This window comes from Psammomys obesus, unplaced genomic scaffold, assembly GCF_907164565.1.
Source record: "Psammomys obesus unplaced genomic scaffold, mPsaObe1.curated_primary_1811, whole genome shotgun sequence".
Taxonomy (NCBI): domain Eukaryota; kingdom Metazoa; phylum Chordata; class Mammalia; order Rodentia; family Muridae; genus Psammomys; species Psammomys obesus.
In genome coordinates, this window is record NW_026591086.1 from 59,605,061 (window position 1) to 59,621,586 (window position 16,526).

Below are 16,526 nucleotides of genomic sequence, written 5' to 3' on the forward strand. Positions count from 1 at the left end.
AGCTACACGCACCTCCCAGCAATGTGTTCAGGGTTGCTAGGTAGAAGTTGTTGTGTGTGGTGGAGATGAAGTGGAGGTTCCATGAAGCTTGGTGCCGGCTCGGTGAAGCACGAGTCAGATGGCCCCGTGGCCAGGACACATGACCAGCTCCCGAATGGCTCAGATGAGTCTATGTACAGTTTTGTGTAAGCCCATAGAAACTGTATGGGGCTTTCTGCTGAGTGCTCTGTGTGTTTGCAGCATTTTTCTGGATCCTGAGACTCGCCGAGCGATGGGAGAGCAGGCTGTGGCTTTGGCTAAAGCTGTGCGGTACTCCTCTGCTGGAACTGTGGAATTTCTTGTGGACTCCCAGAAGAATTTCTACTTCTTAGAAATGAATACAAGACTCCAGGTAACAACATCTCTTTTAATTCCTCTCCATGAGTCTCTGCCCCTCCTCATTCATTCTTTGTCTTGTTTTGTGTTATAATAAAATTTAAAAATCAGCACCAGGAACTTAAATATGTGCTCTTCATGTTGGTACCGAGGAAAATGAAGCAGCCAAGTGGTTTATTCGTTTAATTTGTGGATGTTCCATGTGTATGGGTGCTGTACGTATGCACCGCATACATGCAGTGCCTCTAGGGGCTGGAAGAAACCGCCAGGCCCCAGCTCCGGAGCTACAGAGAGCTGTGAGGTGCTGAAAGCGGAACCTGGGTCTTCAGGAGCAGCCAGTGCTGTCAGTTGCTGAGCTGTCTGTGTAGCCCCACGGCCTGCCAAGGCGGAGGCGATGTGTCTCCTACGCTTTACTATGCTCAACACCTGACTCTCCACATGGGGATCTCCTTTGGTTTGCTGTATCTGTCAGGATGTGTGTGCTGGTAAGAGAGGCCTGATAATATAAACAGAAAAGCATGAGTGCTAACAAAGGCCTCCGGAGGGCTGGAGTAAGGGGGACTGGATGTGAAATTCTGGGAGGAAGTCCTAAAACTGCAGTGTCCGCCAAGTTCCTGGGGAACAGCCAGGAACAGCGGTCTTCTTACCTCAGCTAAGAAGACCCAATGGCCACCCTGCTTTGTGACTTCCTGAGTTCCAGCTGAAATCTCAGAGGTCACCAGTGCTGCAGCAGGTGGCTTCATTTTCTTCTTTCTTCCCTTTCCTCTTCTTTACTTAAACTGTATGTATATGTTCACACACATAAATGTAGGGACTATACACATATACATATATAGGGAGTTACATATATATTACATGTATATGTAAAAGCAAACAGAACAAACATGGTTGAACACGGATGAAGCATCAGCTGGGGCCAGTGGTGCAAAAGGCAAGCCTTTCTGCAGAGCCTCCTCTGTCTTTCCCCGTCTGCCTCCCTCTCTGCAGGGTCTCCTACCTGACAGACTCATTCCCATTGGCTCCTGTTGCCACGCTAGTTTTACTTTGGTTGATGGGGCCACGGAGTGTTTGTTTTCTGGTTGTGCAGCTCAAGCTGCCCTGTGTGCTGCTGCTCTGAAGAACTGAAGTTTCTATTTTACCTTTCGAGGATACATGCCCTGTTTCCTGTCTCCCTCCTTTAGTGAGGCTGTCACCTGTGCAGAGCCTGAGAGCAGGCTGTCGGCAGGGTTTTCCTTCTGGGAGCTGAGAATGTGGTGGCAGGCGATTGTCTGCTAACCTGTTGTTTGCTCTGTGGCCAAAGCTCGAAGCTCCGGCTCTGCCTCAGCTGTCACCTGCCATTCTCCGTCAGTACCTCCATGTCAGGGTTCCCTTTCTCAGAGGGTAGCAGCCGTCAGGCTTGGGTTCACTCCAGCGCAGTATGAGCGAGCCTTGGTCGCGTCTGTCAGGCCTCTTTCCACATGCGGTCATATCCACGCGGTGAGCGTGACTTTGGATGGAATTCTAGTTAACTCAGTGGGCGGTGTGTAAAATCCACGCGGTGAGCATGACTTTGGATGGAATTCTAGTTAACTCAGTGGGCGGTGTGTAAAATCCACGCGGTGAGCGTGACTTTGGATGGAATTCTAGTTAACTCAGTGGACGGTGTGTAAAATCCACGTGCTCTGCCAAAGTAGAAAGCACGTTGTGGCTCCACGACCCTGGGGTTCATGGGTGTGGCGGCTGTGGCCTGCCGCCTCTAACAGTGGAGTGTAGTGGGATCACGCTTTGTCTGAACACAGAACCCACACTGCTTCCATTAGGCCCTTGGTGGGGCTTTCTGTGTGTGGGGTGGGAGGAGGTTGTTTCTCTAGGCGTACGTGGACTAGGGCTTGCGTGTGTCTGTTCCTCAGGTGGCTCTTCACATATCTGCATGTGCTGAGCTCTCTCTGCTGCTGCTCCGTGCCTCGCTCCACATGTTATCCTGAGGAGCCCCTGCTTCCATGTGCTATGTTCATACTCGTTCTGGGAAACTTCCTTCATGTCACTGGACTCTTCTTAACATATGTGTGTTTGCAAGAGAAAGAACTTTTTCAAAGTTATCTATCTATCTATCTATCTATCTATCTATCTATCTATCTATCTATCTATCATCTATCTATCGTCTATCATCTGTTGTCTATCTATCAATCTATCAATCATCTATCTATCTATCAATCATCTATCGTCTATCATCTATTGTCTATCTATCATCTATCTATCAATCATCTATCTATCTATCATCATCATCCATCTATCTACTTTGTGTGTGTTGGCCTTTTGCTTCCATGTGTGTCTGGGTGAGGGTGTCAGATCCCCTGGAACTGGAGTTCCAGATGCTGTGAGCTGCCATGTAGGTACTGGAAATTGAACTCAGATCCTCTGGAAGAGCAGCCAGTGCTCTTAACTGCTGAGCCATCTCTTCAGCCCCAAGAGTGATACTTTCTGTCCTTGGTCTTAGCCAGTCCTTGTGGTTTAGGGTGCTTGTGGTGGTGTCCTTAGTGGGTCTCGTCCTTCACCTAGTGGCAAGAGAGCTGATGGTCTGAACTCAACATCTCTTTCTGCATAGTATCTTTCTTCATTTGTCCCCTCTTCATCTGCCTGGGAATACATTTCACATGCATCTCTGTAAGTAGTATATTTTTAAGGTCAAGTTCTCTCATCTTGTCTGTGCCTAGACAACATCACGAACTCTTATGTATTTGCGCCACATTTTTTTTTTTTTTTTAAACAGGGTATCCTTGAACTTTGGGCTCAAGTGACTGTCTGGCTCAGTTCCATATAGATGAACGTGTTTTGATACATTTGGATTTAACTTTAGTCTGTTTCAATGTTTTCATTTTTCTCACCCCATGGTTTTTCTTTCTCTTGTGTTTCTAGTGCTTAGCATTTAACATTCTCTCTACTGCAGTTTGAGAGCTGTGTGAATGTCTAAGCTTCTGTTAGAGCCTGTCCCCGACAGACAGACTTGATTTATCCAGGTCTGATGTCAGTCATTTGTTATCTGCCCCACCTGGCTGGATGAGGAAATTGGGGCATTTCATACTCCACTGTCATCAAGATAACGTCTCTTACTATTGTTTTAAATAGTCACCATTCTTTCCATTCTGCCCATATAGTCATCTTTTGTTTCTTCCTGTGTATGTGGGAATAAAATAATTTTTACGTCATTTCTCTCTTCCCTTTCCTCCCTCTAGTCCCTGCATGACCCCTCCCCCACTTTCTCTCTATTCATTGTGTTACACCTGCCTGGTTCATGTGTAACAGCTACGTTTTTCTTCTGACAGTTCTTATGATTTTTTTTAATTACTTAAAATGTTTGAGAATGTTTTGTGTTTGTGTGTATCGATGAGGTATCTGTGTGAGAGCTGCCTGCGCACAGTGCACGTGTGAGGTCAGAGGTGACTCAGTAGAGCCAGTTTCTCTCTCCACCTTATGTGGCTCCAGGGCTCATTTTTTTCTTCGTTTTGTTCAGTGTATGTGTATAATGCCCATGGAATTCGTGGACTCCTTGAATTTGTGGCTTAATGCCTTCCAGCAATTTTTGAAAATTCTCTGTTGCTATTTCTAGCATGTTCTCTTCCTTTTGAATTTGTCACTCTAGGTAATTTCATAACATAGCCTTTCTTTGATAATTCTTTAGCCTGCACATTGTTTTATTGTTGTGTATTTAATGCATTCCCCTACAGGTTTAAGTTTCTTTTGTTTATATTTCAGTCTAGGTAATGTATTTGATTCTTTAAAGTGCAGTTCAGTATCTGCTCTCGTTTCTCACCTCCTAGCCAACAATTTAACGTCATCTTTCATTCTTTAAACACAGTCACTTAGTTGTCCAGGCACATGTGGCACTTTCTGTTCCTGAAGCCCCGTGACTGCTCCACCTGTTGGCACTGTTGAGACAGTGGTGGCTAGGTGCTCTTACACCTTTTCACCTCCGAGTGCATGTTACGTCTTTACGTGTTGTTCATTTATTTATTTAATTTTGTGTATATGAAGGTTTTGCATGCGTGCCTGTGTGTGCACCACGTGCGTGCCTGGTGTCGCATCCCCTGGAACTGAACTTACAGATATTTGTGAGTCATGATGTGGGCACTGGAGATTGAAGCCAGGTTCTCTGCAAGAGCAACAAGCGCTGTTGCCTCCTGAGCCACCTCTCCCGCCCCAGCAACACCTGTATCTGTGTCTGCATCTGTATATGAACGTAAACATTTCAGTTGTCTCCTCACAGAGACTTGTCCGTGTTTTTCTGTCATGGGTAGTAATATTTGTGGCACTAAGGTCCCAGCTGAACGTGAAATTTCTTGGGCGTCTGAGGGATGCATGCCTGTGTGCTGACCAGCGAGGGGCTGGGTCTAGGCCAGGTCACTCTGATCTTGAGGGTGCTCCTTTGTGGCCTCTATGCCCTGTGGAGCTGCCTTATCTGTGCCCGCTCCTGTGGTGGGTATCGTTTTCGTGGCTGCTCACTGCAGCTAAAGGAATAAGCCACATCTGTCATGTTGCGTTGCCCTGGAAGGCACGTGCCTGTAGGACAAAGATGGTGCTGAGTGCTGTGCTTGAGAAGCTGCTTGCTCGCTTGTTGGATTTGGGTGTGAGTTCTTTCCCATGTTCTTACTCTCTGGTGATCGTGAGAGCGTCCTCTCTCTTGTCACCTAGTCCCAGTAACTGAACATAGGCTCCAAGAAGTGCCCTACACACATGTGAATGTGTCTTGGCCTGTGAGCTTGGCCTTTGCCTCACTCGCCTTTCACTTTCCAAATGACATTTGGCCTGCTTCCCTGACACCTAGACCCTCACAAAGCTTAGGGTGAGTCTCAGCTGCAGGGACTTGGCAGCTGAGCGTGCATACCAAACACTAACCAGTCACCTGAGTGCTATCACCAAAGTCTTAATCTATGTCAGTTATATGGAAACAATTACTGGTGGACTAAAAGTATACCTCTCAAATCACAGGTTGCTTTTCACTTGTCATAGCAGAAATTAGCTGTATTCTGAGGCCAGGATTCTAAATAGTTGGAGCATTTATTATTTACAGTAGTTGTTACTCCCTTTGAAATGATATTTTGTAGCTTGTATTCTCTGTGTGTGAAGAGCCTTACAGTTTTGCCTTTTGGATATTAATTTGATTTTGAGTAAAATAATTGTTTTCTAACTAAGTGACTCTAATTGGATGATGAGCAAGGAAGTCATGTTTTTCTTGTTATTTTTTATTGGGATGGGGACTTGATTATGCTCGATGACATTAGTGGCGTGCAGTAGGGTCTCGAAGGAAGTTCGTGATGAGAGAGCATTTGTGTTTGCTCTGCAGATGGACATTATTGTTGGGTTGAGGACGTGCCATCAGCAGTGAAGGTCTTGCTGTGTTGCCCAGCTAGCCTTGCGTGCCCGGGCTCTCGATCTGCCGTCCCCGCTACAGTGGCCAGCCCCGTGGATTGCCACAGTCTGATTTTCCTTGTTCTCGCTGTCGTTTCCTGTGGTTCCCTCTAGCCCATTGTTTGTCCAAGCTCGCCCATCAGATGGCCCTTTGCAGTTGGCTGCCTCCTGCCTGTGTGCTCTGTACCCCGGACCTGGGAGCCTGCCAGGAAATTCTGTTCTGTCACTTCAGAGGTTGCAGAAGAGCCTTGGAGGTGGCGTGGGGAGTCAAATTGGTAAAAATTTCATCACAGTTCTGACAGTGCAGAATTCTGTGTATTTAAACCCAGTGAATGTTTTTTTTAAATATTCACTTTTGGATTTACTTGTCATGACTGTGACCCTCCTTGCTGTCTTGAAGAAGTGAATTTTGCCTTCTTAGAATGTGTTTGTATATAATGGTGTTGTTTCATAGTAACCTGACCACTGAGTGGGACCATGAAGAACAAATCTAGGACTTCTCGCAGTGCTGAGGAACCCTTTCTTGCATGCGCCCTCTGTACTTATGTCATCTTGGCTAGCCTGGAACTTGTACAGGTCAGTGTGGCTTCACACTTGCTGTGATTTTCCTGCCCCTGAATCTGAGAGGTTGTAAGTGTGTGCCACCATGTCACTTCTGATATTGTTTAAATAAACCAAATCTTCTTTTTCTTAAATAGGAAAATTTCTTATTTTAAATTTATTTTTGTTACTTTAAAGTGTATGTGTGTGTGTGTGTGTGTGTGTGTGTGTGTGTGTGTGTGTGTGTTTGTGTGCAAGTGAGTGCAGATGCATGAGACCCCTTGGAACTGAGGTTGCAGACTTGATGTAGCTGCTGGGAATGAACTCAAGAGCAGGGGTTGTTCCTCACCCCATATAGTTTTTAAAGTTTTTTTAAAAATTATTATCATTTATTACAATTTTTTATTCAAGTTCTATCCTGGCTGTGGCCCCCTCCCTTGTTACCTCCCAATCTCACCCTCTTCCCCCTATACCCCTCCCCTAGTCCACTGATAGGGGAGGTCCTCCTCTCCTTCCGTCTGACCCTAGCCTATCAGATCTCATCAGGATTGGCTGCATTGTCTTCCTCTGTGGCCTGGTATGGCTACTTCCCATCTCCCCCCAGGGGGAGGTGATCAAAGAGCCAGCCACTGAGATCATGTCAGAGATTGTCCCTGTTCCCTTTACTAGGGAACCAACTTGGAGACTGAGACTATGGGCTACTTCTGAGCCAGGGTTTTAGGTTCTCTCCATGCATTGTCTTTGGTTGGGGTATCAGTCTCTGCAGGGACCCCAGGGCTTAGTTTTTATGGCTCTGTTATTCTCCTTGTGGAGCTCCTGTCCCCTCTGGGTCTTTCTATCTCCCCCTTCTTTCCTAAGATTTCCTGCACTCTGCCCAAAGTTTAGCTATGTCTCAGCCCTTCGATACCTCAATCAGTAGAGTCTTTCAGAGGCTGTCTGTGTGTAGGCTCCTGTCCTGTTCCCCATCTTCTCCTGCTTCTGATGTCTATCATGTTTGTCCTTCTGAATGAGGATTGAGCATCTTCCCTAGGGTCTTCCTAAACAGTGTATTTTCTTTTTCTCTCTTTTTAAATAATTTATGTCCTAAACTGATATTCTAATTCTTAAAGCACACACTAAGTTCTTTTGTTCTTATAATCTGTCCTATCTCTAATTAGCTCATCAGCTTGAGAAAAGAAGGCTGTAATTTGTTCTGTTCCTTTCACTTTAAATTTCCTAACGAGCTGGTCACCTCACTTTCCACCTTCAGGCTGTGTGTGTTTTCTGGTAACAGAGCATTTCATCTACTTGGTGGTGTCCCTAAGGGTGACATTTGGACTGAAAAATGTTGTTTCTCTGTAGAGAGGTACCCGTGAGGGTCACCAGGCTGAGGTGTGGGTACTTGGTTTAGCTTTGCTCGTAGCATGGTTAGCCCTAGATCCTCTTACATGCAGGACCTCTTCCTTCTCCTCCCCCTCCTCCGTCTCCCTCTCCCACTCCCACTCCCTCACTGTCCACTCTCTCAGTGGTGAGGTGAGCTATGCCCACAGCTCTTGCACAAGGCCTGAATCCAACACCGTCCAGGTGTCTGCAGTGTGGTACAATCCCTCTGCCTGTGTTTTGCCCACTGGCCCTTGCTCCGAGGGGTTAGACTTGGTCTCGATGCTCTGATACTCTCTGAGCAGGTGGTTCCTCCCTCCTGATCCTCGGCAGGAGCAGTAAGTGAGGATAGAGGTGAAAACCTTAGATGGTGCTTATGTATATTTAGAGGTATTTCCTTGTCATCTGTGGCCTGTGTTCTTGGCTTTCTGTGTTGTTATTTTCTGATAGTTTTATTTCTAAACCTTCTCTATTACGTAATTTGTGTCATTGTGGCAGTATTTGTTTTTTTCTACTTTATGATAAGGCAGATCCTTCCCCACCCCCATGTAATTTTACATTTTATAATGGAATCTCTCCCTCTGGTATCAATTTCATTGTATCATTTTAGATCCTCAATATTCAATTATGTCACATAACTGTTACTTTAGAAACCTTTTCTGCTTATTTGGGAGCTAGTGTTGTAATGTTTTAAATGTTATGCCATATATTATATAGTTCAGTATCAAGAGGATTATTTCTCATTCTAATTTTTATATGTGAAAATTTTAGTTTATTAGATTATCTTACTTACATTTAATAAAACAAAAAGAATTAAAACAATATAGTTTCTAGAATCATGGAAAAATGCTTGTAATTTTTCAGATATAATTTGTAAGATATGATCTTAAGAAAAATGATTATGAAAAACATTTTGCTACCATATTTTTATTTTCCAACTTGAAATAGTGTATTGTTTCCCTATAATGAAACTTAGTGGGAATTAATATATTTTTACCCGATCCTGCTCTCTTTCTTTCCTAACTCTCCACTTGTGTTGTTTTCACTGTTCTCATCATCCCATTTATCTGTCTTATCTGTAGACATGGCTCTCCTGGTTCTAATATTGATATTTTGAACTGGACAATCAGTGTGATGGCTAAAGAGACCCCATTTTATAACTGGTATCCATCTTGTTATGTGCTAGCCATTTGTCCCTGACTCGGTGACCCTACCCTAAAGTGTATAGACAGGAACATCACTTGTTATGATATGACTGCTTTTTTGGGGTCTGTAACTTGCTATGCATATACTCAAAGATTGTTTTTTTTTGTTTGTTTTTTTCTTTATTAATTACACTTTATTCACTTTGTATCCCCTGTGGTTCCCTCCCTCCTCCCGTCCCAATCCCTCCCTTCCTCCCCCCTCTGTACACATGCCCCTCCCCAAGTCCACTGATAGGGGAGGTCTTCTTCTCCTTCCTTCTGATCCTAGTCAATTAGGTCTCATCAGGAGTGGCTGCGTTGTCTTCTTCTGTGGCCTGGTAATGCTGCTTCCCCCTCAGGGGGAGGTAATTAAAGAGCAGGCCAATCAGTTCATGTCAGAGACAGTCCCTGTTCCTATTACTATGGAACCCACGTGGACCCTGAACTGCCATGGGCTACATCTGCACAGGGGTCTTAGGTTATCTCCATGCATGGTCCTTGGATGGAGTATGAAAGAAGTAGGAAACAGTAAGATCTGGAGAGGACAGGAACTCCACAAGGAGAGCAACAGAACCAAAAATCTGAGCACAGGGGTTTTTCCTGAGACTGATACTCCAAAGATTGTTTTGATAATCCTTGTTATATAAATGTTTAACCATTTAATTTGGCGGAAGAGACCAGTTTTTGCTTGCTTGCATAGATATTGAAGGTCTTCTTGTACTTTTCCCCTTAAAAAACCCTTTCCTACACTCCTTTATAACATGCCTGAGGTTAGCTTTAGGGATGTTTTCCCACTAGTACCTAATCAATAAATCTTTTAACTATAACTGGATTGAGTCTGTGGTCTTTCCCAGGGGTCACAAGCTCCATGACACTCACAACAGCATCTTACCATAGTTGTCATCAATGGACCTTTCGTTTTCATCATCAGTCACTAGTTCCTGTTGTAGCCATACCTATGGGTATTGCTGTCATGAGTTCTGCAGTGGGCGATACTTACTAAGTGTGGTTTGGTTGCCCTTACTAAGAAAATTTACCTTGTTATAAAAGTTTAGGGTTGAAATGAATTAGCGTGTTGCTTCTTTTTGATTCATTATAAACCCTTGACTATTAAAACATGCCAAAGAGAACAGGGGGAACAAAGAGTCTTTGAACCAATGCTACAGTGGTGGAGGTCTGGGTTGGGGATGGGGGCTGCAGCTGCGGGCCGTGTGCTGGCATTTCTCAGCTTGACATAAGCTAGCGTCATTCTGGAAGAAGGGGCCTCAGGCCAGAAACACCCCCATGTGATGGGCTTGTGGACAAGCCTGTGGTGCTTTTAAAAGTTTCTTTATTATTGATGGTTCTGGGTTGTATAAAGAAGCAGACTGAGCAAGCCATAAGGTACAAGCCAGGAAGCAGCACCTGTCTATGGCTTCTGCATCAGCCTCTGCCTCTGGATTCCTGCCCTACTTGAGTTTCTGTCCTGACTTCTAGTGATTTGGAAGCATAAACCAAAGCAACCCTTTCCTCCCCAGGCTGCTTTGGCCGTGGTTCTTCCTGTGTGTTCTGAGTGGACACTTCTGAATTGGGCGTGCTGATGCTGCCAAGGCAGAGACGAATGTGTGGCTCTAGGAGTGAGCCCTGGTGGAAACTGGGCTTTCATTGCAGTGCACTGATGTTGACTCACAAATTGTCACCTGTTTCCACACTAATGCGGCGTGCTCATAGTCTGAGATACCCAGGTGGGGGCGGGAGAAGGTATGTGGGAACTGTTCTCACAGCCTGCCTGTCTAGGAGCCAGCAGCTACTCTAAATAACTGGCTCTGTTAAAGTTGGTGTTATATTGTGAATGACTTCATGTGTCCTTTCTGACTGACAAGCATCATTCTGAATCAAATTTTAGTGGGAATCAAAATAGTCTAGACCAATGATGTCCTCTGAAACAGAAATCCTTGCGTCAAGTTGTACTTGCATTTCTTTTTTGTTTGTTGTTTTGTTTTTCAAGACAGGGTTTCTCTGTAGCGCTGGCTGTCCTGGACTTGCTCTGTAGACCAGGCTGCCCTCAGACACACAGAGCTCCTCCTGTCTCCGCCTCCCTGAGTGCTGGGCGGAGGTGTGCACCACCTCACACCTCTTGTGCTTGTATGTCTTTCTCTGTTTTTTCCCCCTCTTTTTTTTCCTGTTTTCCTTTCCTTTCTCCTTCCTTCTGTCACATCCGAGCCTTTGCCTTTTCTTCACGGTAATTTTCTTCTTTTAATATTTATTTTATTTTGTGTATACTATGTGTGTGCCATAGTCCTCAGAGGTCAGAAGAGGGTATTGGATCCTCTGAAACTGGAGTTACAGACAGTTGTGAGCCAGCAGGTGGGCGCCAGGAAAGGAACCTCTGTCCTCTGGAGGAGCAGTCCGTGTGCTTAACTGGGGAACCAGCATTGTCACCCCTGTGGTACTTCTCAAGCACCCAGAAGTGGGAAGGATCAGCAAGAGTGAGAAAGCCGTGGACTTCCAGCCCAGCTCCATGCTTGTTCTTCAGTATTGTTCACAAATGCCTTCTTGCCTGGGGTGATCTGGGCCAATACCAGACATCCCCTCATTTCATATGACTCCTGCACTGTGCTTTTAACACGTCATTACTGTTTTGTTTAAGAGGCCTTAATAGTCCATCTTGTATCATGTTGTATCTTGTACATTGAAGATCTTTGACAGATATTTTACTTGTAAGGTTGCTGCTTTTTTCTTTGCACATGTATATGTCTATGGCATGTGTGTTTGCATGCACATATACATGTCTGGGTACATACACACACGTGTACACATGAGGAACTGAACTGACTTTGGTGTTTCCTTCAGTAACCCCTGTGTGAGGCAGAGACTTGCTGGAGTGGGAGCATGCAGGCTTTGGCCAGCTTGGCCAGCTTGCCAGAGCCCTGCCTCTGTGATCCGAGTGTGGGTGACTCATTTGTCTGGTTTTCATGCGTGCTTTGGGGAACTGAGCTCCCTGTGCTGTGTGCCCAGTGGTTTTTCCACTGGTGCCCAGCCCTCAGGGTTTGCTTTCTAAGTTTAAAAACTGCTCTTGAAGAATGCAGTCTGTGAGCAGGGGCACGCCCAGTTCGTGCATGAATTCCTGAGTTTGCTTGCTAGCACTCAGCTGAGGAAACTGGGCATGGCACTATGCCATCATTTCAGGGACCCAGCACCACAGGGGCAAGGACCCCTGGACTGGCTGACCAGCCAGCTGAGCCCCCTTGGTGAGTTCCAGACCAGTGAGACACCTGCTCTCCCGACAAGAATGGTGCCAGAGGAACAACATCTGAGGTTCTTGACATACACGTGCACACACTCACACTTATAAACATGTTATAAACATGCACGTGTGTGCACGTACATACACTTGTGCACACGGACTCACTGCATGCACACAGCTTGGCATGCTTGCAGTGTGGAAAGGGATTGCTCATTCTTAATTACTGATGTCACAATTTTCTCTTTTAAATTCAGATTGTCTTCTGTTTTTAATTCTGCCTTCCCTTTTCTTCTGCTTTCTGTTTGAGTTACTAATTACTTTTACTGATTCTCACTGATAATTTAGCAGTTCTGTTGGGTTTTAGTTCTTGTCTACATTGTAAATAAAACTACATTTCTGGACAGTAGATGGAGTTGGATGAATACGCTAGCTTTGGAGTAGTGACCCCCTTCTTTGCATGTGTGTGTGTGGTAAGTTAGACAGATATTCATGGGAAAGTCAATGGACAGTTAACATTGTTTCTATCACTGAGTTCTGGACCAGTTTTTTGAGTTTTTGGGACAGGATCTCGTTATACATTCCTGGCTGGCCTGGCGTGTCACTGTGTAGGCCAGGGTGGCAGCAAGTTCAGTGAGATCCACCTCTTCTACCTCCCTAGCGCTTGAATGAAAGCCTGTGACAACATGTCCTCCAGGGTTTGGGTTTCCACTCACGCTTTAACATCCCACATTGTGCCTTGTTGGGTTCTTCAGGCTGCCATACCAAAGTACCATCGACGGAGTGGCTTAACAACCAAAATTAACCTTAGAGCTCTGGAAGCGGGGCACTCAAGATAATGGTGTCAGCAGGGTTAGCTTCTTTTGGACACCTCTTTCCTTGGCTTGCAGACAGATGTCTGCACACGGCCTTGCTGTGTGCCTGTGCCAGTCTCTTATGAGGGCCCTAGGCATACTGGAGTAGTGCCCACCCTTAGGACCTCAGTTAAGGTAGTCGCTTGGCTTACTCCTGTCTCCTGATGCACAGTTTTGTCCTGAGGTGCTGAGGGTTAGAGCGTCAAGGTAGGCTGTGTGAGCCCCCAGCAGTCCTGTGCTCCTGCCTTCATCTGTTTATTCTCAGCAGGAGCACTCCAGGCCAGCCTCAGTGTGTGCAGCTTCTCAGGAATGTAGGCGAGTTTGCGGGAGTCACGTGCTGAGGCCTTTTTCAGCATGCTTCTTATTCTTCATTCCTGTGGATTGGAAGTCTCATAACTTTGGGTCTTTATTTTGAAATCCCGTATTCCCAGGAGGGAGACCTTCAGAATTTCAATGGGCATGTGTTAGATCCTGTTCTAGACAAAGACTCTTTCTGAACCTAGAGAGCAGAACCAAAAATACTGGCATCCGCTCTCCTTGTAGGTGGGAGCAGCAGTGAGGAGACAGAGGCCCATGGCACCAAGCACTGTGGCAAGCGTCTGCCTTATGTAGTGCTCTCTCCTGTTCTAGCGGACAACCATGTCTGTCCCTTCCGTATCCATAGTCAGATCCTGTCCGAGGCAGGGCCAGCTCCAACATGGTCAGCCCTGGAAAGACAGCTTTCATGGGCTATCTCCATCTAATACTTGTCCAGCCAAGATTGACATTTGCTAAAGATACCATGTAAAACATTAATTTAAAATGATGTTATTTAGAGATTTAAAACCTGTGCCAATAACCTCTCCCTTCAGGTGTCTCCTTTGGAAATGTTGGTGTAGTTCAGAATAGGTGTGTTCTTATGGAGGGATCTTGCCATTCATGATTATACATGCCAGACTTTATGCCGGGATCGCTGGCTGACAAATGTTTATAGTCAGATATCCGTCCACTCAGGAAATGTGGATTCTTTCCCTCACCCTCTCTGCACAGAGGCTGAGTGAATCCCTCTTCATCCGTTCGCGGTCTCTCTTGCTGTTAGCATGCAAGTGTAAGCAATTACAGTTTACGAAAGTTCTTCTCCTCGAAGGGAAGGCCTGCCTATGCAGTCACCTGTTTTAAACAATGTTTTAGGAACTGTTAGGTAATTCAGGGTCAAGTCTTGAAGGGTTAGGTCAGGGAGAGTTGGAGCAAATGAGGGCTGTGGATATCTGCTTCAGTCCTGGCTGGAGGCTTCCAAAGCTGACTCAGCAGGTTCTGCTTTAATCCTGTTTCAGCAGAAGAAAATACAAAGCCCTTTAAGTAACTTTTTAATGTTTACTTATTTTTTTAAAATTTTTAAATGATTTCTGGCGTGGAATAAGGACAGGAAGGACAAAGCTCCTTCCTGTCATAACCCTGTCTAGAGTTGCCCCTTCTTTAAGTCCATGTAGAGTCACATATCTTTTCTTTACCATGAACAGTTTCAGAGTAAAACTTCAGGCCTCAAGCCCCTTCTTTCCTGAATATCATTTCCTAAAACTGCAGAATATTTTTTACACAGCCTCAGAACCCCAAGTCAGGATGGTGACATTGGCGCCTCACTGTCCCCGCCTGGGCAGAGCATTCAGGCTTTACCAGAGGCCTCAGCAAAGCTGCTGCGAAGGAGACAATTTCTGGTCCAGGGTGATATGTTATAGGTCACATATAATTTTTTTTACGCTTTTGTTTTTTTATTCTTTTAATGTTTTGAGTTTGGTCTCCCTGTGTAGCTCAAGCTGGCTTTGAACTTGGGATCTTGCTACCTCTGCCTCTTGAGTGCTGGGGTCATAGGCTGGTGCTCTCTCTTTAGTCTCTCTTAATCTGGATAAGTCCCATGTTCTTTCAGTCCTTTATAGCCTTGACCTTTTTAAAAAAGCAGAGGCCATTTTGTAACTAGCATATCCTAGGAAGAGTTAGGAGCACCGAGGTGCTTTCCCACGTGAAGCTGGCGTTGGCCACTAACAGAGGGCTGTGAACTTGTTTCTTAGAATATCATTTCTCACAGATCATAATTAAACTTTCTCATAAGGTCTTTATTTAGTGTCACATTTATTTTATGAAGGGTAGATGCTTATTTTAGCAATGATTTGTCATTAAAATTATGTCAAAATGTCTTAAAATGTTGTTGAAACTGTAAACAAACTCATAACACACACAGAGCTAATTATGGATGCCATCTGTTTATTTTTACCAAGCTTTTTTTTAAAAAGACCATGGCATTGTCTGCTTATGATAAGCTTCAGGATTATTGTAATGTCCAAGCTCTGTCCTTCAATTAGTGCAGCTGAAGCTGGGAGACAACTCGCTTGTTCAGTGACCTTTTCCTGTGTCGGTGTATAAAATATGACATGTCACAATAAAGAAATTAATGAGACATACCATCTAAAACTTTAATTTTTTAAGGGAAAAAAATGTTATCAAAGTAATAGGTATGGCCAACGCTTTCCTAAAATTTTTAGAACTTATTTGAGATTTTAGACAAAAGATTACATGCTCTTTTTCAGTGCTCTAAGTGGCCTTACTTGAACTCAAGCATAAGGATTTGTAAGTGGACAGTCAATCAAATTGTACCAGTGCATATGTGCTCTTGTGGCTGTGTCTCAGCTGCATGTTCTTGCACATATGCATCCCATGTGTTGGGGTGGAGGCCAGGTAGTCCCCTGGCAGCATCAGCTGAAGTGGGTACCAGTGCTCTGCTGAGAAAGCGAGTGGGCTCCCTCCCCCTGTCTGCTATTGTGCATGGTCAGCACTGCCCAGGTCTGTCTGCAGAGAGGCAAGCTGAAGGCTCCATCTGCTGCTTCCTGCCAGGCTGCACTGATGCAAGATTACGCTAATCCTGCTGCTTGTCAGGACCGCTTAGTGAAAGCATGCAAGTGGGCACGACTCAGACTGGACATGGGCTTGAGAACACCAGCAGCTTCCCCATAGAACCGCAGCAAGCGCAGCAGAAGGCTGCTTATCAGCCAGGTTGAGAGCTGCAGCAAAAGAAATGGGAAGTTAAACTCTTGGAGTCTGGCCACAAATTAGTCGGAAGTGGGAGAAGTAATACAAAGCACACACATACATTTCAGAGTTATTCTGACTCTCGTCTGTGTAAAGTTGTGTTTATTTTTTCATTTTATGTATTTCACCAACATTTTTAGTTGGGAATTATTAAGGGTTAAACAGAATTAACTGCGCTTGACTCTGAAACTTTGTGAACTTTTCCGTGTTGATGCCTCTTTGTTTGATTTTTCTTCTATTAACTGGCAGACTTGGCCTTACAGGTTGAGCACCCCGTCACGGAATGCATTACCGGCCTGGACTTGGTCCAAGAAATGATCCGTGTTGCTAAGGGTTACCCTCTCAGGCACAAGCAAGAGGATATTCCCATCAGCGGCTGGGCAATTGAATGTCGTGTTTATGCCGAGGTAAAATGCATCTTGATGTGAGAAAGGAGGGTGGTTATGTCCAAGTTTGGAACAGCCAGTGTGGCTAAGCCATAGGTAGAGAAAAGGTGTGATAACCCATGGGCAAAGCGGAGAAACACTAGGTCATTTGAAACAATTA

General features: G+C 45.0%; 1 protein-coding gene across 1 annotated transcript in view; it reads left to right on the forward strand.

The window, feature by feature from the left end:
* Window positions 1–16,526, forward strand: part of Pcca (propionyl-CoA carboxylase subunit alpha) — a 191,914-nt gene that overhangs the window by 95,526 nt on the left and 79,862 nt on the right. The window contains exons 12-13 of the mRNA XM_055609596.1: window positions 241–391; window positions 16,244–16,387. Of these exons, the coding sequence (XP_055465571.1) occupies window positions 241–391; window positions 16,244–16,387 (295 nt within the window). The remainder of the gene's footprint in view (window positions 1–240; window positions 392–16,243; window positions 16,388–16,526) is intronic.